The sequence below is a fragment of the Trachinotus anak genome, unplaced genomic scaffold, assembly GCF_046630095.1.
Source record: "Trachinotus anak isolate AG129_WGS33_773 ecotype Australia unplaced genomic scaffold, CSIRO_AGI_Tana_v1 ptg000010l, whole genome shotgun sequence".
NCBI lineage: Eukaryota > Metazoa > Chordata > Actinopteri > Carangiformes > Carangidae > Trachinotus > Trachinotus anak.
Genome location: NW_027273861.1, coordinates 16,111,567 through 16,133,219, shown reverse-complemented (window position 1 = coordinate 16,133,219; position 21,653 = coordinate 16,111,567). Strand labels below are relative to the sequence as shown.

General features: G+C 39.9%; 2 protein-coding genes and 1 long non-coding RNA gene across 4 annotated transcripts; 1 reads left to right on the top strand and 2 right to left on the bottom strand.

Moving 5' to 3' along the window:
• Nucleotides 1-501: 501 nt before the first annotated feature.
• clcc1 (chloride channel CLIC-like 1) lies at nt 502-11,575 on the bottom strand. Its single transcript, XM_071487927.1, has 10 exons — nt 11,440-11,575; nt 11,201-11,308; nt 6,134-6,244; nt 5,710-5,931; nt 5,282-5,422; nt 5,075-5,174; nt 4,283-4,380; nt 3,868-4,014; nt 3,179-3,772; nt 502-2,327 (listed from the first exon to the last, which is right to left on the bottom strand). The coding sequence occupies exons 1-10, from the start codon at nt 11,569-11,571 to the stop codon at nt 2,223-2,225; spliced, it is 1,758 nt and encodes a 585-aa protein (XP_071344028.1). The 5' UTR covers nt 11,572-11,575; the 3' UTR covers nt 502-2,222.
• On the top strand, nt 11,448-14,822 carry LOC139627206 (uncharacterized). Of its 2 annotated transcripts, none has more exons than XR_011692517.1 (3): nt 11,448-11,585; nt 13,481-13,612; nt 13,735-14,822. It is a non-coding gene; the product is annotated as an uncharacterized lncRNA (long non-coding RNA). The 2 variants fall into 2 exon arrangements; XR_011692516.1 differs by lacking the exon at nt 11,448-11,585 and adding an exon at nt 11,715-11,843.
• ftsj3 (FtsJ RNA 2'-O-methyltransferase 3) lies at nt 12,692-21,430 on the bottom strand. Its single transcript, XM_071487926.1, has 21 exons — nt 21,243-21,430; nt 21,042-21,147; nt 20,424-20,470; nt 19,805-19,884; nt 19,434-19,533; nt 18,891-19,085; nt 18,670-18,785; nt 18,315-18,419; nt 17,976-18,076; nt 17,745-17,831; nt 17,467-17,637; nt 17,211-17,346; nt 16,549-16,742; nt 15,923-16,037; nt 15,665-15,746; nt 15,353-15,494; nt 15,033-15,127; nt 14,466-14,568; nt 13,752-13,935; nt 13,495-13,589; nt 12,692-13,374 (listed from the first exon to the last, which is right to left on the bottom strand). Exons 1-21 carry the CDS (start codon nt 21,307-21,309, stop codon nt 13,104-13,106), a joined length of 2,592 nt encoding a protein of 863 aa, XP_071344027.1. The 5' UTR covers nt 21,310-21,430; the 3' UTR covers nt 12,692-13,103.
• Nucleotides 21,431-21,653: the final 223 nt, after the last annotated feature.

Genomic DNA, 21,653 nt, shown 5'->3' with positions numbered 1-21,653 from the left:
GTGTATTTTTGCCATGACAGAATCTGACAGAATAAAACGATATTTAAAGATTATCAACTATGAAGTAGGGCACTCAAAGAATGAAAAGTTGATTATAAAAAAACAAGAACAAAAAGTAGTAATTTCACATCCTCTCAATATTTACCTTAGATTAATGGTGTTAAAGTCATGGTTGAACATCTTAGTCCACCACTTATGCATAACACTACTCTGTCCACCACCCATAGTTATACGACTTATATTAGTTATGCTTGACAATGTGTCAACACTCCCAGTTGACTCTGTCTTTGTGTGCACTCAAGTTGCTGTGAAAATGTGGTGCAAAATAAACAGTGAAAGACGCTGAGTGAGATATGTGGATGTACTTCAGGCTGCGACTGTTATGTAATGACATGATGCGTTACATACAAACACATTTCACAAAATGACAGATGTCCTGTTCTGAGAATGTGTGCACATTAATTCATGGGTACTGAAAACTGCAGGACTCCACAACAGGTAGCCATTTGTCTTTCAATCTTTATTTAATTTGTGTTGCAAAAAGAATTTAAACAAGTTTTTCATACAAACAAGGTCCATTTTTTTTTTTTTATCTTTAACGAATATTGCAAAATCAATATAAGATCCTCACAATCATCTCAGATTAAATCATGACAGCAGTGTAAATTAAATAAATGAGAAGGGTATTTCTTTACAGGTGTGTCAGTGTCTGGCATAGTGGACCTTCATGGTTTGCAGATGTTTTTCATTGTTGTATCCACCACTTGTCAAACACGTGTGTCTACTGTCTTGCTAATGCTTATCTCAAGCTGCAGCTTCTTCCCTTCTAAACAGTGACGTGACTTAACGGTCCAACTGTTGCTGTCCCTTGATGAACTCAGTCTCGGCTGCGCAACAAACAAAGCGAAAGTGGCCCATCAAAATGAAAGATGGTTTTCATGCAGTAATTAATTATTTAGTTTGAGCTGAAAACCTGATTTTTGGCAGCTAGAGAATCTCTTCTATGTCACCAGTGAGTGTCAGAGAAACACCAAGACTGAAATGTTAAAGTTGGCTATAACCTGGGTCGGCTTGTTCTCATATCACTCAGCAGAAAATCAGCAGCAGTGACATTTATTGTGTTGGCATGTAACTGCCAGGACTCTCTACTCATACATGACTAATACAAGAAAAAAAAAACTCTTTCCAGGGATTTTGTCTATGCTGCATCTTACCAAGGTGTGAATTTCCTATCTGTCATACCATGTATGATACATCATAACAACACATGCATAATAACACATAATACAAATATGATGTTAATGATGTGTGTTCAGAGGGAGAGTTTTCCGTCATTCAACCAAAAGCAGGACAGTCATGATATCTGCTACAGCTGTGCTCAGAGAAACGGGGTCTCCAAGCAAAATCTTATTTCTCATGGATCAATACACAATACTGTGACAGTAAAAGACAACCTAAATACTTGATATGGAACATAATGTTCTCAAAAGGTCACTGTTGTAGTGCTTCTGATAAAATGATAAAATGAATTGAATAATGGCTTGCAGGGAAACAGGAAAATAATGTAAAATTAGCAATATATATATATATATATATATATATATATATATACAAAATTTTGCCAGATGTACAAACATTGGCAGCAATCCTGTGGCACTTTGTACAAGCTGTTTGTCCTTTCTCATAGAAAATGAAATGAGGTATCACTGCTGCTCAGCTATAGACAGTCACCACAAGAATAGCTTATTGTAACAAACCAGCAAAGAAGAAATATTATTATCCTTTTAAATTACAAAACCCAAATATATATCTTAACTTCAAAAGTTGAAACATTGTGTTCATAGTGGTGCCAAGTCTTACTTGGTCTTTTATCATTACATTCAACCTTAGAAAATTTTGTTTTATAAGACCGTGATTCCTGCTCATGGATAAGACACACCAAAACACCAGATCAATTAAACAACACTATTTTTAAACATACAGTATCTGTTTTCTGTTTCCCTGATCCTGGTTTTAGTCTGGCTGCTGTGCAGTTGACTAAATGTTGAGCTCTCTCACTGAGGAAATGAAGCTCAGCCAAAACCATTATGAAATATAGAGCAGATTCATCAAACAGAAAGGCACATTCAGGTGACTGCGCAGCAACAAGATTAAGTTTGCTGATGCACAATTCAGCATTGCCGGACACCAAAAACCGATGACACTGTTGATGGAGCAGCTGTTCACTCCGCTTGTGCTGGATTCGTCTCCTGAACAGGAACCCCGACAGTTTCAATGTGTGTCAGTGAAAGAGAGGAGGTCTTGTCTTCAGCTGAGGCTTCCGGGTCCTGCAGTGAGGGGGGGTAAATATATTACTCAAAAATGTTTATATACCAAATAAAAATGCCTTGTAGCAGCATATAAAACATCTATTAACAAAAGTGTGAGATACAATGCCCGACATTCAGTTGCACGCTACAAGTTTGAATTTTTTTTTATTATTAACTGCAACAAGTCCTCAAATGGTGAGTGAAATTCATGAATTTAACTTACTTATATGCAGTGGAATTCAAACTCTTTGTTGCCGTGGCACACATAATTAAAAGGCAGATTCAGCTATCAGTTGTACACAAATGTCACATCAATACTGACGACTATACACATGAGTGGAAGAAGAAAAAAAGCTAAAATCTTTCAAGTTCAAGAGCAGAATAATTTAGTAATCAATATACCATATATATTTTCATGAAAGTTTGGGCATCATCAGGCTGACACAACAGCAAGTATGCCATGGCATCCCAATTGAAATCCACTGCACTTATAATATGTGTAACTTAAGAGAAAAACTATAGAGGTATGGTATGGCAGCAATACAAACATGACATGCACATGAAATTAAAATCTGTCCACGGGTTACTGTCTGGACACATTCAGAAGAACAAGACAAAGTCGACAGCTAAAAAAGTGAAAACACTGGCCAAATGCCCAAATAAAAATGTATACTATAAATAATAAGCATAAATATGTATTTACCAATTTGCGAAGCATGTGAATATTCACCATCCTGTTAGTGCATATATGATGCTGACAACATACAATAAACAAGGTACTTTACATTTTTAATCGGTTAAGAAGCTTTATGATATGTCTTATTAAGGTACACTTTATGTAGTTGTCGTATATTTTAAAAAGAACTCACTGGAACTCCAGTTTGTGAAGGCTGCCCTCCTGCTGCTGGCTGAGGTTTGATAGCTGCATTGTCTCTGCGGGGTTCATCCTGAGAACGATTCTCATTCACTTTCAGAGGCTTAGTCTTTGAAGGAGATGAATCTGACTGAGCGGGTTTAGTTTTTGCTTGGGATGTGTTTGTAGCAACACTGCTGGCACCTACTCCTGCCGGTTCCTCGTGTGTCTCCTGCTGGTTTGCTGAATCTGAGTCAGCAGAAAGATTCTGCTCTGCCTCGGATCTTCCTTCCCGCCGCTCAGCATCCGTCTCATCCTCACTGTAGACAGGTTGGGCAGCTAGTGTCTCTACAACCACTGGGGCCTCCCTTTCCTTGGGTCTGCTGGTTGGCCTCTGACGAACCTGATCCCTGTCTAACCTGTTATCTCTGGCTCTGCGCCTTGGAGCTAACTGTGGTGCGTCCCCTCCTTCTAAGCGGTCACGACCCTCAATCCTCAGCCGAGGCTGAGGTGGGTCCAGCTCTGGAGGAGGTGGATCCCTTCGAGGACGGCGTAGAGGTGCAGTGATGCCATGCTGGAAGGCTCCCTGTACGCCTGCATACAAGACTACCTGTAGAAGAGTGAAATAAATATACCAGTATAGAGAGACATTGTCTATTTTTTGTGTTATTTTTGAGTTATTGACAATTTATTGAGGGTCCTTACTACAATTGAGAGCACGACTGTGAGGAGAACTGGGATCTGCAGGGTAACTGGTAGATCTTTGAGGAGGGCTCGGAGAAATTCACTGATCCCCTGGCCAAAGTGCTTCAGCGGCTCTGTGATGAAGGTTGTGATGGTAACTGAGATCGCCTAAACAGAGAGGGATGTTTCAAATCTAACTTACACACCATTTCCACACAAACGCAGAAACTAAAAACAAATACAGATTTGAGAGATTTAGTGACATGCTTTCATTATATTTATGAGTCTTATTATAGCAATGCAACATTTTGGTTCTTCTAAATATTAATGTCTTGAGAATGAGAATTAATAGTAACTATCATTATGTCATGTTTTTGACAAAAAATAAACGAGCGGGAACACAAAAGATCTACCACCACACAGCAGAGTGACCTACCTTGGTTGGAGGTACCAGCAGAATGGGGTTGATCATGAGGACTTCATAGTATTTCTTACAAGGGTCATCCTGAAGAGTCAAGGTGGTTCTGAACCACTCTTCAGAGAGAGAATCAGACTCAGTCTGTTACAGCAGCTGAGAGCGCTGTATTGTTGATCTTACATTTAACAAATCAACATTTAAACCAAAAACATTCACCTTCACCTCATTCATCACTTTATCACTTTATCCATTAGACATGTGTTAAATTGTGTCATAATTAGCATATCTTGATCTATGGCTAAAAATGTCATATTCTAATAAGTTCATCCTTGAATCCAAATGAATGTTTGCACCTAATGTACTGAAACTCCCTCTAGGCGTTCCTGATATATTGCATTCATAAGAACATGAGGTCACTGTGACCTTGAACTTTGACCAATAAAATCCAATCGATTCATCCTTTAGTCCAAGATAACGTCTGCACTAAATTTGAAGAAATTCGCTCCAGGTGTGCAGAGACTGTCTTCATGAGAATGGGACAGATGGACACATAGCCTGAGAACATAATGCCTCACAACCAATACTTGATTTTTGAAAAATCTGAAACAATATATCAGTGAAAAGTAATTAGTATAGTAAACATACAGATCCCTTTTAAAGAACTGTGACCAAGATACACACATCTTGGACATTTTACAGATATGAAAATTAGCTTGTCAGAAGAATGCAGTTTCAAAAAGCTGAAAATTTTGGAGATACGAGTTTTTCACAGAACACCTCTAATGTATCTTCCACTTGTTGTTTGCTTACCTTTCAAACTATCACTCCAGTCAATTTTCTTCACTCCAGTGCATTTTGCATATACACTGTCCATCTTTACTATGTTGCTTTGGTGCTCAGCAAAGGCAATCTGAACAAAAAGAAATGTAACGACATTACAAACATCTTATTAGTCTAAAAAAAAATTAAATAAGCACTGGCTAACAGCTAAAACAAGAGACCGAAAGAGCTCTTCACCTTGTACAGGTAAAACCAGTTCCAGACAATACTGACAAAGAAGCAGACAGCAAACAGTCTACTGAACTGCACGAACCAGGAGACAGTCGACCACAGCTGAGTGCAGATGATGGCCATTATGAGCAGTAAACACAGCCCCATCTGGAACACAAGCAGGGAGAACAGAGGGAAATTATTCTTGTATAAGTACTGCGATGACTGATGGATAAAAGCAACTACAGAACTCTGCTTTAATCTTTCAGTACATGTAAGGTCTTTGGTATTTTTGACTTCAGACAAGGTACTCAAGCTTGCAACGCACACACCATAGTCTCACTTCAAGGCAAAGAATTTCAATCTGAAACAGTGAGAGTCTATTTTTTTCCATTGTTAACATGTGACTTAAAGTGTCTTAAAGACTCATGAACAAAGACTTTGGATGAGCTCACTTTTAACAGTGTGTCAATCTCCACGCCAAAAGTGTCTTCAAAACGCCACTTCCAGGCCTCATAGTCATGTGGTTTAAGATCAACCAGTATTTGACTGATAGCATTGTCCAGAGCCCCTGTTCTCCAGCTGTCTTCACCCTCCAGAAGTGTCTGAATCTCTGTCATGGATTGTCTGGACAATCGGATTTTGGCATCATAGAAGACATCTGAGGACTCAGTGGGCTGGGGAGAAAAGTGACATGTTTGTTAAAATGCCAGTGCCCTGTTTTCTACAACACATGGGGTCTTTATTATTGAAGCGGAATTTATTTGAATAAGCTTAATAAGAGACAGCAATATCCGGGATGTGACATTTAAACAGGGAATCATGTGATTAGCAAAGACAAGCTCAAAATAAAATAGTACAATATAAATGACCACAAACCAAACCAAGTCCTTTTATTTCCTTCAGGAGCCTGGTAAGGAATCTCTTGAACACTGGATTGCATGTAGGCTGCTGTGAGATGTGTGTGATCTTCTTCTTTTGTTCTTCAACCTGAATAAAATGCAAAGCACAATATTTGTGACGCTTGACTTATTGCATGCTTATTTGCCATATAGGGATTCAGTATCTTGCAGGAGGACAATCAGCAGGGCAGATACTTGTTTTCAAAAGGGTTTGAATTTGTACTTTCCGGTTGGAGGTTGAAGAGCAGTCTCTATGATGTCTCCAGCAACCTATGCTCATTAAATTTGACTTTAAGTTGCAGAGCTCCACACCAAAAAAGACTGGTATGGGTGCACATACACACAGTGACCAGCAGCAGTTGTTTAATGAGTTTTAAATTTGGTCTGTTTTTTTTATTGTTTTCCAAATCTTTGCCAGTTTTAGCCAGTTGCTCTCATGTATTGCTATTTGGCCCATTTGTTCTATATGACAAAAGATGTTAAAGAAATCAGTCTAATCAGCTTCCATACCTGAAATCTTGTGTCTCTCTTGCATTCAGGGTTCACCACATTAAAATTATGGCCTTCTCAATGCTACATAGAATGAAATTTAATACCCATTTCACAATCATACTGGTTAAAGAATGGAAAATCAGTAGGAATGATATGCCCTAGAATATGATATTATCATTACTATTATTATTATTATTATTATTATATCACATTTTTCCAGTACTTCACATCATTATATAACAATAATTCCTAATTATATAATCAATTAAATTAATGCAACCTGGACCTGGATAAACAGCAAAAAATGAACGGATGGACTAAACAATAAAAAATTATTTATTCATTCAGTCATTTTAGGAATTTTTTGAGCATCCTAGCTGCTATATCTAGCAGAAGTGTTTTACCCATCTTGATTGGTTGAAAGGATTGAACAGCTTCCTGCAGCACAATCCACTATCACAACAATCCCACTTATTGTATAACATCTCCAAACAACTCACAAATATACAGTGCATCCGGAAAGTATTCACAGCGCTTCACTTTTTCAACATTTTGTTATGTTACAGCCTTATTCCAAAATGGATTAAATTCATTTTGTACCTCAAAATTCTACACACAATACCCCATAATGACAAAGTGAAAAAAGTTTGCTTGAAATTTTTGCAAATATATTAAAAATAAAAAAAATTTAAAAATCAAATACAAGTACATAAGTATTCACAGCCTTTGCTCAGTACTTGGTTGAAGCACCTTTGGCAGCAATTATAGCCTCAAGTCTTTTTGAGTATGATGCTACAAGCTTGACACAGCTATTTTTGGGCAGTTTCTCCCATTCTTCTTTGCAGAACCTCTCAAGCTCCATCAGGTTGGATGGGGAGCGTCGGTGCACAGACATTTTCAGATCTCTCCAGAGATGTTCAGTCTGGGCTCTGGCTGGGCCACTCAAGGACATTCACAGAGTTGTCCCGAAGCCACTCCTTTGTTATCTTGGCTGTGTACTTAGGGTCGTTGTCCTGTTGGAAGATGAACCTTTGCCCCAGTCCAAGGTCCAGAGCGCTCTGGAGCAGTATATCATCAAGGATGTCTCTGTACATTGCTGCATTCATCTTTCCCTCAACCCTGACTAGTCTCCCAGTTCCTGCTGCAGAAAAACATCCCCACAGCATGATGCTGCCACCACCATGCTTCACTGTAGGGATGGTATTGACCAGGTGATGAGCAGTGCCTGGTTTCCTCCAGACATGACGCTTGGCATTCAGGCCAAAGAGGTCAATCTTTGTTTCATCAGACCAGAGAATTTTGTTTCTCATGGTCTGAGAGTCCTTCAGGTACCTTTTGGCAAACTCCAGGCGGGCTGTAACTTAAGCTTAAGCTTAAGCTTAAGGCATACTCTGAAGCTGGCTCAGGAGAAGCCTGCGAGAAAAGTAGAAAAGCATGCAATGAAGTGGCCAGTTGTCCTCTAGCATCCAATAAAAATAATTAAATTAAAGAGGAACAAATAGGTCATAACAGTAACTATGAATCAATGAACCACATTAACAGAGAGGCATCGTTGGTACAAACTCTACATAGCACAATGGCTCTCACTCGACTTCCTGCACCTGAATCCTCAGTGTTCTCATGGGACCCACTCAAGTTCTTAGAGTGGAGCACAAGTTTTAAAGCATTGATAGAACAGCGATGCACCAACCCAGTGGACAGGTTGTTCTACCTACAGAAATACATCAGTGGTGAAGCACAATCTGTATTGGAGGGAAACTTCTACAGGAAGGACAACGAAGCTTACAGCCAAGCATGGGAGCTGCTGAATAATCGGTATGGCCATCCCTTTGTAATACAGCGGGCTTACAGAGAAAAACTGAATAACTGGCCAAAGATCAGCTCAAGAGACTCTGTTAAACTGTGACAATTCAGTGATTTTCTGACAGCATGCAGCAATGCCATGCCTCACATCAAAGGACTTCAGGTGTTAAATGACTGTGAAGAAAATCAAAAGATGCTCCAAAAACTCCCTGATTGGGTGACATCTCGCTGGAATCATCATGTAACAACGGTAACAGTTACGGGAAACAGGTGAATACCCTAACTTCAAGGAGTTTTCTGTGTTTATAGCCCAAGAGGCAGACATTGCATGCAATCCTATAACATCCTTTCAGGCCTTGAAGTCTAGTAAAGAGAAGTCATCCAGAGATTTAAAGCGCCCAAAAGCTAATGTGTTCATCACAAATATGAAAGAGTCGGATAAACCAAGCACAATGACAAAAAGCTCAAAAGGTGCAAACGGATCCAAGAACGTCAACATGTCATTTCCATCCTCAAACATGGTCAAATGCATGTGCTGTGGAAAAGGCCACTCCATCCATAAATGTCAGACATTTGCCAATATGCCTGTGGATGGAAAGAAAAGTACTTGACAAAAACCTGTGCTTTGGCTGCCTTAGGAGAGGGCACAATTTAAAGGACTGCAAGAACAAAGCTACTTGTAGCATATGTAAGAAACACCATCCAACACTGCTGCATGAGAACCGCACTGCTACAGACACATCTGTTCACACTACTCATGTGGAAGAAAACACATCTTCCCTTTCTTGCTGCGTAGAAAGAGGTGATGGTGGGAGCACATCCATGATAGTATCTGTATGGATTTCTTCAGTCACAACCCCTGAAACAGAGACTTTAGTCTATGCTTTACTAGACACACAGAGTAGCAACACTTTTGTAGACAAAGAAGTATGTGAGAAGGTGGGAACAAGTTTAGAGCCAGTAAAGTTAAAGCTTACCACTATAAGGGGAAAAGACTCCATTGTTCAGAGTGAAAAAGTTAGTGGGCTCAGAGTAAGAGGAATTTCCTCACAAACCTTTATCTACTTGCCACCTGCATACACCAGAGATTTCATACCCCTCAAACAGAGCTGCTAAATTGCGAGGTCGAACTGCGGATAGGATATGACTGCCCCAGAGCATTGGCACCTCGACATATCATCACAGGAGGTGATGAGAAACCTTATACCATCAAGACTGATTTAGGTTGGAGCATTGTTGGTGGCTCGTCTCGGGTTGAAGGATCAACAGAAGTGATGGGTCTGTGCCATCGTGTGTCTGCGAAAGAACTGTCACCGTTGACGCCAACCACTGTCATTAGAGCACTTGAATCTGACTTCAAAGATTTAAATCCTGAGGAAAAGAGCATATCACAAGAGGCGGCCAGCTCTAGGAGGAGTCCTGGTGGTTCCAAACTTCTCCCATTTACGGATGATGGAGGCCGCTTTGCTCACTGGGATGATGCTGCAGAAATTTTTCTGTACCCTTCCCCAGATCTGTGCCTCGATACCATCCTGTCTCGGAGGCCGACAGACAATTCCTTGGACTTCATGGCTTAGTTTGTGCTCTGACATGCACTGTCAACTGTGGGACCTTATATAGACAGGTGTGTGCCTTTCCAAATCATGTCCAATCAACTGAATTTACCACAGGTGGACTCCAATCAAGTGGTAGAAACATCTGAAGGATGATCAGTGGAAACAGGAAGCACCTGGGCTCAATTGTGAGTGTCATGGCAAAGGCTGTGAATACTTATGTACATGTGATGTTTTTGTTTTTTATTTTTAATATATTTGCAAAAATTTCAAGCAGACTTTTTTCACTTTGTCATTATGAGGTATTGTGTGTAGAATTTTGAGGTAAAAAATGAATTAAATCCATTTTGGAATAAGGCTGTAACATAACAAAATGTGGAAAAAGTGAAGCGCTGTGGATACTTTCCGGATGCACTGTAGATACAGAAACAAAACACAAGTTTTAACACTTTTGTAAGTCAAAACCTCCTACTGTTCTTCCTTAGAGGAAACTGAATTAAATACTTTTTCTTCAAGACCTGCAGACATCCTGTGCACTGCTGCACAACCACTTACTCTTTGGGAACAAAATGGCTGATTGATTGATGTGTAAATTCAGACATTTACTGATTTCTGTTTGAATCTGAAAGTAATTAAAAATGTGAGGAATTGAACCACCATTATTATATAGTCGGATATTCTGAATTGCTTTAACTGGTTTCCTCAGCGGAACTCCTAACAATGGATAACACCCTACATCCTGTCTGGTGTTTGAGCATACTGGAAACTAACAAAGGTACAATAGGGTAGGGTTGATATTGTGCATCTGAACCTTTTCAGTGTGTGGGGGCTAAAAGTTGGAACAGCTTACCAGATAATATGAGACACTCTGAATTTACTAATTTTAAAAACAGGTGTAAAAACTGGAAACTGACAGGGAAAGACGAGATATGTTTGAGTGTATATAACATTTTATCTGCATATTACAACTTTTTTTTTTTAACATGTTTTATTCTGTGTCATTCTTAAATATAATGTATAACACTTTTGTTTGCTTTGCATGTTGCTTGTGTTTTGTATTGTCTGTATTGTAGTTCTTATTTGTATGTTACATGCTTTATTGAAACCATCTTTTTTTCTCTCTCTCTTGTTTTAATATTTGGACAAGTGTGTTATGTGTGGGTTGTCTTATTACAAAATAAAACCAAACCACCAACCTGTCTCTGTAGGTCCACTACTTGACTGCTACACGACTCAAGCTGGGCCTGGCTGGAGTCCTCAGTGTACTCTCTTCTTTTAGTTGCCACATTGTTATAGTTTACTGGCTGTGGGACACACACACACACACACACAGACACACACACACACACACACACTCTAACTGTCACAAGGGCTTCAGAGTATTCAGGGTAACACCAATGTTAACAAATGCAAGTAGAGCCAGTGTAGACCTAACCTCGGTGGGCTTCCTCATCGTTTTGGTGCTTGCATCGTAGTTGAGCATATCATACGGGTCGACCCAGTCGTCGTTCACCTGCTGCCCCACGGCAGCCATTGACAGACAGCTCACCAGGAGAATGAGGAACATCTTAGCAGTCAGAGGCAGGTACTTCCCAAACTAACCGTCCGGCTTTTTTGTTAGCTAACCGACTTTAGCTCAAGAGGCTAACAGCTACGTTAAATCAACGTTGAATTACAGTGAATAGTAAAGGTATAATGTCAGACCCACCGACTCAAATTTAGCTTTGTGAATAATTTTGTTGTAAGGCAATTTCTGCACTAACTATACAGAACACCTCACCGTTGCGACTACAAGTTGCCATCCCGCTTTACGGCACAACCCTTAGAGACATAACGGAAGTAAGTATTTCGCAAAGGCGGGCGGGAAATGTAGTAGGGCACAAGAGTCGCTTATATTTTAGCGAAATTTAACCTTTATCTACTTCTGTTTCACTCTGGAAGACTAAATTATTCTATGTAATACAAGATATTATACGACTATATATATTCTTTATGAGAAAAATTTAATGAAGTGAAAGAATCATTTTTTTTCATTTAAGTAAAACTAATGCAATGAAAGTACGATACCACATTTAGTAAAAGTACGAAAGGATTGTAAAGAAAATGTACTTAAAATGTCAAACGTAAAGGAGTAGTAAAAGTAGTGAATTAGGAGAGAATAAGTATCAAATTACTCAAAAGGAATGAACTCTGTCAGTGTTAAATTTATTTTATTAAAATAAAACCAATTGGTTTTAAAATATCAGTTGTAGAATAAATGTAGAAAAATTACAAAGGAAAATACTCCAATTAAGTACAAACCCCTAATTAAATGGCTCTACAACTTGTGTTAAGCGTGCATACAACATTATTACTGTGACCTGACAGTACAAAATACATGGTGAACAAATTTCTTGATTCCTTTTCTGGACGGAAAAAAGGGGGGGGGGGGGGGGGGGGGGGAGAAAAAGAAAGTAAAGATTTGGCAGCAAACATAAAATCTGTTTCATAACTGCTGTGTCAGGACACTGAAACTAGGTCACACTTAGTGTATCCTTGATCACACTTGGGAGTTCAGAGCTTCACAGTCCACTCTCTCTTCCTGTTATAAAGTAACCTGTGAATTTGTACAGCCGGTTTTGTTTGAGTCATACTGAGTAGCCTGTATCATTACTTAAATGACATATGAATGACAATGAAATGACAAATTATTTCAACAAAACATGTTTATTGCAAAGATGTGTATTTAATATTTACAAACTCTGATTAACATATTCATTGTTATTGTGTTAAACATGATTTACAGTTCAGCTCTTCGGTGACACCACTCCAGTCGAGGAGCTACAGGCAAATAACGTACATCTTCAGAAAGACGTAACCAGAACACCTTTAGATCATAGCTCTAGTGTCCAGGGGTTTAAGGAACCTCAGCAAAGGTTGCTAAAAAGAGGGCATTCATGTCAATGACCAAAGTTCATCTTGTCCATGATACAGGAGCTCAAACTGTGGGACTCATCTCAGCTCACAAAGCTCCATAAATGCTCTCCTGCAACATGAGTCCAGGCAATGTTTAATAATTAGGTAGAAAGGCAGGACTGCCAGAACATTATGGGTTCAAATTTATTTTCCTTTTCGCCCTTTACCACTCTTGAATCCTCCTTTGCCACCCTTTGACGGTCTTCCTTTGCCTTTGCCACCTTTTCCTTTGCCTCCTTTAGCATGTTGTTCTTTCCTCTGCATTCCCCGCATGTCTTTCTTCATGCGACTGTCCACCACTTTGAAGACTCCTTTGACACCGGCAGGCCGTCTCACCTTCTTGCCAGTTCCTTTTTTGCTAACAACGTATGTTATTTCTCTCTTCTCCTTCCCCAGGCCTGCTTTCTTGTAGATACTGACAGAATGAGGAAAACAAAAGACAAAATGATTGAGTATTTTTATTCCTAAAATTATGATTTCACAGTGATAATTTCTTTTTATGGTGTGCTCCAACTCTACAGGTTTGACGCCATACCTCTTCAGCTGAGCCATCTTCTCCCTCTCAGAGATGTCGACTGTGTTGACAACTGCCTCCGCTTTCTTCTTAGCCTGCTCCATCTTTTTCAGCATCTAGAAAAGTCACAAATAAACAGGTGAATTAAGTTTGTGAAGCTGAACACGATGTAGATCTAGGAGCTGTAATGTTTTCAATAATAATCCAGTTTTATCATCTTTTGGCCTCTTAGGCATCTTTTTAATCATATGTCCTCAACAGTTGCATCCTCGACTTACCCTCCTCTTCTTCCTGGCCTTGGCCTCAGCAACTCGTTTGATGGGTCGGGCATTGATCTCCTTCCATTTTTCTTTGTACTCCTCCACCATCTCTTTGGTGACTGGCACTGGCTTCTTCCGGTGTTTACGTTCATCGTCCAGGAACCACTCAGGAACCTCCCATGCCTCCTCGGAGCTTGAAAACCTGCAGAAGCATACAATCAGTTTGCTGCACAGGCACATGAAATACTGTGTTAGGGTTGTGCTGATGGATGATGATCCCTTGATCCCATGATGCTTGTTTTACATACATTAACATATTAATTATTTCTAGTATTAAATTAATACGAAATTTCATTTGCCCTGCCATAGTTTCATGTTGGCAACTTAAGCTTGCCACATCGCCCCGCATGCACACACTGAGTGGTGAGCAATACTCAACACGCTCTCGCTCTTTCGTCACCCTTTCTGTCTCATTCATAGGGTAAATCACTGTACAAAACATTTTGGTTAACTCAACTCCCTGATAGGAATTAAATGTAAAAAATATGTAAAAAGGTATCCTTCAAAAATACCCATTTTAGTTTCATTTTTTGCAAATTTTATGCTACATTTCTCTTATTGTCCTCCATTGTCCCCCATCTACATTATTCCTACTGAAGATTAAAATCTTTCAAAACAACAAACACACGCACGCGCGCACGTGCACACACACACACACACACACACACACACCTATGGAAGGAACCGTCAACCAGGTCCCTGGCTCTCTTCTTAGACGTAGCGATCTGACAGCCGAGGGCCAGGCCTTCTGCATCCAGGATCCTGGCTTTCTTACCTGAGGAGCGCAAAACATACACACATCCACAAAGTTACACACAACATAAAAGCTGATGCACCTTCACAGGTTCATTCTCCCCTTTCTCACTCATGTAGTTCAGCTTTATGATGACACATGCAAATGTATTATTTGGTTATGCTTATTATAATTATTTCATTTTTGTTTTTATGTTCCTTTTATGCATTTTTATGTGATGCTTGTAATTTCTTTGTTGTAAAGCAACTTACAAATAAAGTTTGTTTAATTATTATTATTATTATTATTATTATTATAAAAACACACAAAAAACTTCTTACTCTGACTGTGTTTGAAATGTTGGCGGTTTTATCTATCAGTTTCCAGAACAGTAATCTCATTGGAAATTCACTGTACTAATGTTAAAGTTTGAGGATGACCACCTGACTATAGGATGTTGTGAATGGACCAGCTAAAACCTACGATAAGTGTTTCTCATTACTCACTGGTGCTTTCTACAGGAACAACCTGGAAGTCGTCATCATCGGCTTCTCCTGACATCCCACCAGCCCCCCTGGCCTGCTTCATCCTGGTGATCTGTCTGGAAGAAGGAGTGAAGTTTTGAGTGATTTATTTGTTTGTAATTTTAGTTGTGAATTTAAGCACTGGTTAACGTGAATTACTTGAACAACAAAAAGGAATACAACAGTGAGTTTGAACACCCTGGAAATGAAGCTCATTCATTCTAAAACAATGTCCCTTCCATCCATTATATAATGTCCTGGACAGAAAACAGAATAGACAGCCACAGTAAATGAGGTTTTACTTCTCATCGTCGCTGCTGTCATCCGAGTCGCTGTCACTCTCCTCTTCAGCTTGCTGTGAAGGTCCTGGCTTTTCCTGCTCTGGCTGTGCAGTTTCCTCCTCTTCATCCTCTTCCTCCTCAGCTTTCCTCTTTTTGCCTTTTCCTATAAAAAAACAAAAATAAATAAATAAAGACAGAAACTGATTATTTTGTCAGATTTAGCAGAGCTACTATACTTGTATGAGTGATGCAAAGTGATTTGTTTTATTTTTGTGTCATAGCTTTAATGAATCATGGACATATTTTAGAAAAAAAAAGGGGGGGGTGGGTTACCTGTCTTTTTGCTCTGGAGCCACTCAGTTTGTTGGAGCTCGCTCTCTGCGTCTCCTTCCAGGTTGATCTCTGAGAAAATGCCCTAAGGAGCAAAAGAGCGGCAGGATCATGGGTCAGAGATCACAGAGACTCATTTGCAGGTGAAAGCCGTGAGGAAGATCAGCAACGATGTGAAAGAAGATCTCATCGTAGTATAACATCAAACCGTGGAACTGCCGAGCTGTATATGTTGCATTATGGGAGTGCACACAGACAAACCTTGCTGAACCACAGGTTGGTCTCTCGCTCTTTCTTCTCATCCTTTCCCTCCAGCTCCACCAGCAAACCACTATCCTGCCCTTCATCCTCCTCCTCTTCCTCAGCAAACTGTACTCTGGAAAATACATAGACAAATTAGGAGATACTCACAAACCAAATTAGAGAATGATAATCATTGGGGGTGAGTAGGATATTGTTGCCAAAACATGGCAGGAGCAGAACAAATAGAGGAGTGACTTCTTTCATGAAGTCTTGACTGAAATGGTGAAAAAATAAAACGATTAACAAAATGTTTAAACAGGTTGCATCAGTCTAGTTGGTTGAAATTTAATCTTTGCCTCAAATTTAAGGGCTGAACTAAATACAGTTGGAACACAATGTTTACAAATGAAAACAGATGAATACAAACACCACTCTTGACTTCAGATTAACAATTTTTCAGGTCACATGTGTCAGTAGAATGTAATACTTCCGAAACTTGAGAACATTAGTTTAATCACCTATGAGGCATTAAAGTTGTTTGCTACTGACTGAACATAGTTGGATATGTTAGAATTGCACTGTATTGAATGTTAGTATTGAGGATAGTTAGACCTAAAACACAGGACAGTTTCTGGTCTACTTACTTCTTCTTTGGTGCTTTCTTCTCCAGCTCTTTCTGTCTGTGCTCCACCTCTTCCAAGTCCTCTTCATCCAAATCAGAGGCCAGGGACATTTTATCCGCTTCGTTGTCCTCTTCCTCAGACAGGTGAAGGTCATCTTCTTCATCTACCAGAGTGTCTGCTGCCTGCATGTCCCCCTTGGATATATCAGCCAGCACCTGATGAAGCGAAGGTAACATTAGAGGAACATTCAATTTGCATTGTTGAAGGATTCAGCTGCATCTCTGCGTTCAGTCCTCGGGAGTATTTGCATCTGTTTTCTGTTAAGTTTGGGCTGGTGACAGAAAAGGGACTAAAACTCTAATGGCAAGACCGGTGGTTCATCAAAACATATGTCATAAGTCTTTTAAGTTACAGAGACTGACAATGTATTTATTTTTGACATCCAATAAAGGTCATTAGCCAGACTCAAACCTGTGATGTTGTGGTTCACAGTCAGCCCAGCCAGTGGACAACGTAGGGCAAGAGATGATGGAGGAGGACAAGGATACACATTTCTGCCAGTGTTTGTTTACAGGAAACCTCCACAGGGGACCTTCGCAGTACCTCATGGTTTTAAGTCTACATATGAAAAAATTGTGTCTTCTGTCCAGAGACCACATCGTCCGACGTTAGAGGTTCCTTACCTTTTGCTTCTTGATGGCGGTGAGGGAGAACAAGGAGGAGTCGTTGCCGTCAGCGATGGAAACGCCTGGCAGGTCCATCTTCAGCTCCACTCTCTCCCTCTGCTTCCTCCGCTCCTTCAGCAGCTTCCTCTTCTTCCTGATGGAGCGGGACAGATATACAAACTCTGTTTCCCCAAGAAATGACAAATCTGCAAGTGATAATTTCTTGTTTCTTCACTAAATCCACATCAAGAGCAACAGCGTCACTTTGCCTTACCGTTTGAGTTCAGCCACCTCATCCGCTTTCAGCTCTGCCAGTTTCCTCTCCATTTCTTCCTCCTCATCACCGTCCATCTTCTCCTCCTCCTCCTCCCCCTCACCCTCCTCCTCCACTTTCTTCTCGTCTGGCTCTTCCTCTGAATTACCATCCTCTTCATCAGAACTTAAGCTTAAAAACAAAGCAGAGAATTTTTGATCTGCTGTGACACTTCCTGGCAAAGACATGACATTTTTTCTCAGAGGCTTTTTGTAAATGTGCTGTAAAGAGATTATTACCTGATCTCCTGGTCAGGCTGTTTAGCCCCTGCCTTCAGTTTCTTGGCCAGGTATCTCCTCAGCTTGGACCTCCAGTTCAGCAGGAGGCTGCAGATGTGAGGATGGATGAAAGAGGAAAAACACACAGACATGCGTGCGTGAGTCATTAATCCTGCTATTACAACAGCACAGCACAAACTGCTGTTTTCTAACGCACAAACCTCAGCAGTGACGGACAGATAAAGGACTTACCGGAGCTCTTTACGGCCCAAGACTTTGATGTCACGACAACACTCCTTTATCTCATCACTGGTGGCTGAGTGAGACTCCAGGTCTGGGTTGTCGAAGGTGATCTTAGTGAGGAACAAAGAGTAAGAAGAGCAATACAGGAAAGCTTTTCCTTAACTTGACTTTTGTGTCTCTTCACTGAATGAGGCGACTCATCTTACACTGCATACCTTCTGACAAATGACTCTAAACTCAAGTTAGACTTGCTTGGTGTTTCCGAGGTAATAAAATACATCTTGCTACTGTCATTGGCAGATGATTAAACCATCTGTATGACAGCAGAGAAGCTGCAAAATGTCTCACCTCACTGGCTTTACCCAGGAAGTCCACAGGGTTGTCAGCTTTGAGGAAGGTTGTCACTGTGAAACTGTGGTAGAGAGTCAAATCACCATCTGTGTATCCCTCCGCCTGAAGAGAAAAAAGAGCTGCTTGGTCAGAAATGGATGTAATTTTGGAATCAAACAGTAAAAAACTGTTTGTGGATGAGAGTCATCACACCACATCAACTTCATAGCAAATGACGTGTAAACAGCTTTTCAGTTAATAACAGGAAATCATGGAAAAATCTAATTTGGCATTTTTTTTTATGTGATTGAACAGTTCATCATCTAGTACTAGTGCTCATCTAGTACTCCATCATCCTATGCAGTGTACATACCTTTGGCTTCTTGACAGGAATCAGCTCCCTCACAGTTTTGGCCTGCACCTCCACCTCTTTGAATGCATGTTTGGGGTCAAAGAACTTACTGTCAATTTTATCCGGGGCAACAAATCCTGGTGAGGGAAAAAAAAACAAACAAACTGGGTTTAGATGCAATCAGCAGAAATGACCAAGAACTATGTTAAATCCAGTCATCTGACTGCCAGACTGCCACTGACCCTGACAGATGACAAAGATTTCAGCGGACTCGTTTCTAGACGCCTGCGGCTTGGTGGCCTGCACCTTCTTGAAGAACTGCTGGAAGATCCAGAGCAGCGGCTGGTAGTCTTTGGAGCGGAAGACCTTTGTGACAAAAGTGCCACCTTTGGTCAGAAACTCACAAGCCAGTTTCAGAGCCATGAGGGTCAGATGGGCTGGTGGGGAAGAGGGAAACAGAAGGAGATTGTGGGGCCATTAGGTTCAAATACCATCCCTCATGACAGGTGGTGGTGCCTTTTATAAAATATTCAGGGATCAAAAAACAAGCAAACGAGACGAAATAATGAGAAGGACAGTCCATTTTCCTTCCTACATGCAAATGTTGAAGTACTTTTTTCATTTTTTTATGTCTTTCTATATCACCAGATATATGACATATATAATCACAGTGAGTGTGTGTTTTAGCCTGTATCAGCTGTAAATTCTCTGTAAAAAACTTTGGAGAAATAGAAAGAAGAAATTTCAGTCTAATGTCCTGACACTTTTGCTTTTGCTGTACTTACCTTGTGAGAAGGCATCGTGTTGCCAGTTGGCTCCCACATTCGGGGCTCCATCATTTAACACCACATCAACCTTCCAGGTCTGCAGCTCCTTTCGCAAAGCCTGCATACGGGACAGAACGGTATCTTACTTACCAAATCCATGTTACAACAAATCCACTATTGTAGAGTCTGTGATTTTAGAGACATCTGATCTTTGGAAAACAGTGCAGCTTTCAGGTGAAAAGTTAAAATAAAAATGAAAATCCTATTTGTTCACTATCTTTTTTCTGTTTCTTGTATTAAATTGATCACTCTGTGGATATCCCAGTCTGCAACACCGCAGTGTCTGTTTTCTCTCAGTCATCGTCTGAAGTCTGCAGCAGCTGTCTCACCTGTCTGCATTTCTCAGTGGTGATGTCTTCTTGCAGTGTCACCACGTTGGGGATGGGCTTGATGGGCACCAGGTCAACACCTGACAGGAGAAAACTATTTTTTAAAACATTCACTTACATTATCTCAGTCATTTTCATTTATTCTCATTGGGGGATTTCCAAACAATTAAACTAGAGCTGAAAAAAAATTGTTTATTACTATTTCATTATTCAATTAATTGTTTATGTGAATTTCTAAGAAAAATATAATGTTTCAAACTTCTCAAATGTAATGAACTTGATTAACTTAGTCCTCTACGTTAAACAAAATATCTTTAGGTTCTGGACTGTAGGTCAGACAAAGCAAGAAATCTGAATATGACAAATCTTCTGACACTTTATGGATCAAACAATTAATCAACTCATTGGCAGATTAACAGATAGAAAAAAATAATCATTAGCTGCAGCCCTAACTGAGACCGATCAGTAAAACTACATTTGAAATACATGTTTTTAAAAAGCAGAGAGCAGAGTAGATGTGATGCTAAGATATTAATCAATTTAGAGGCACAGAAGCAGATGAGAATTATTATTAGGTTTGGAAAACTGAACCAAGACAAACTGAGAACACAGCACTCACCAATAATGAGACTTGAAACTGGCATAAACTTGGACGCTACCTGCAACCTGCACAGAAAAGTTTAATTATCAGTGTCTTCGGATGCACTCCTGTTCCACAGCACACGTCACCCATTTGTTTCATTAGGCAGAGCATACAAATACACACAGCTGGCAGTTTGTTAGGAACACCTATCTGAACATAATGCAGTTTAATACAGTCATCATACAAGAAATCCTTCAGTTTGTGTTGAAACTGTTTCAGAGAGGTGTTGACTCCAGTGTATGTTGTATTGTTTAGCCAACACTCAGTGATATAAATGAAGTAGACAAAACAATATCTTCATGAAGGTGGGATTTCCAGCAGAACTGTCGTATTAGACTACACAGGTAAACATTTGTAGATGTGAAAGATCTTAGTGATTCAAGTGACAGCCTTAAATTAACCATGAGCTGAACCAGCATGTTTTTAAAAAAAAATATGTTTCCTAAATGTTTGACAGGATTGAATAAAGACAAAATAAGCTGTTCGCAACTGACCGGGGTCCCCTAACCGTGTTCAGTTTTTGCCCTCTGCAGAACAAACTTTGTTTTGTCCACTAATATTAAGTATCTGGTGAAATGTTGAGTGGCAGCTCACCATCCACCCGGAGCAGCACACAAGTCGACCACAGCTCTCGCTTTCTGCAGAAACATAAATTTACGGTTGAGCTGGATGAGTTTGAAGGAGGAACGGGAACGATAGCCTGAAAAAGACAAGACAGTGGTAAGACAGTTGACTGGCAAGCCTGCTGAAGCTAATATCTAATGCACATTTATTTTTCTGAGAGTTGTACAATACCTGTTTCTTTAGCCAGATGGTAGAATTTATCTTTTCGGGTCTTTCCGACTTTGAGTTTCTTCCCCATATTTGTTGCTGAGGTTTTACACTGGACTCTAACACAGAAATATCACACTTTTTCGGGACCCACAGCACCTAAAACATGTACATAAAACAACACGTGTTTCTGAAACGGATGTTCCGGGTCACGCTGCCACGATTTCTTCTTCTTCTTCTTATTTGTTGTGACTCACAGGCCGCTGCCGCCACCTGCTGTCTGCAAGTCCAACTTGCAAACCCTATGTTGCAGACAGCAAATTAAATTAAATTAAATTAAATTAAATTAAATTAAATTAAATTAAATTAAATTAAATTAAATTAAATTAAATTAAATTAAATTAAATTAAATTCATAATATATAAACTTACAATA

Bases quoted from the DNA above. Each gene is read 5' to 3' on its own strand.
- clcc1 (XM_071487927.1), bottom strand. From the start codon at position 11,571: ATGTTCCTCATTCTCCTGGTGAGCTGTCTGTCAATGGCTGCCGTGGGG. The intron at 5,932-6,133 runs GTTTGTGGTCAT...TTTTCTCCCCAG, and splicing joins AAATAAAAGGACTTGGTTTG to CCCACTGAGTCCTCAGATGT. The intron at 4,381-5,074 runs GTAAGCAAACAA...CTCTCTCTGAAG, and splicing joins CTGGAGTGATAGTTTGAAAG to AGTGGTTCAGAACCACCTTG.
- ftsj3 (XM_071487926.1), bottom strand. From the start codon at position 21,309: ATGGGGAAGAAACTCAAAGTCGGAAAGACCCGAAAAGATAAATTCTAC. The intron at 21,148-21,242 runs GTATTGTACAAC...TGTCTTTTTCAG, and splicing joins CCATCTGGCTAAAGAAACAG to GCTATCGTTCCCGTTCCTCC. The intron at 15,747-15,922 runs GTTTGTCTGTGT...TTTGCTCCTTAG, and splicing joins CCAACCTGTGGTTCAGCAAG to GGCATTTTCTCAGAGATCAA.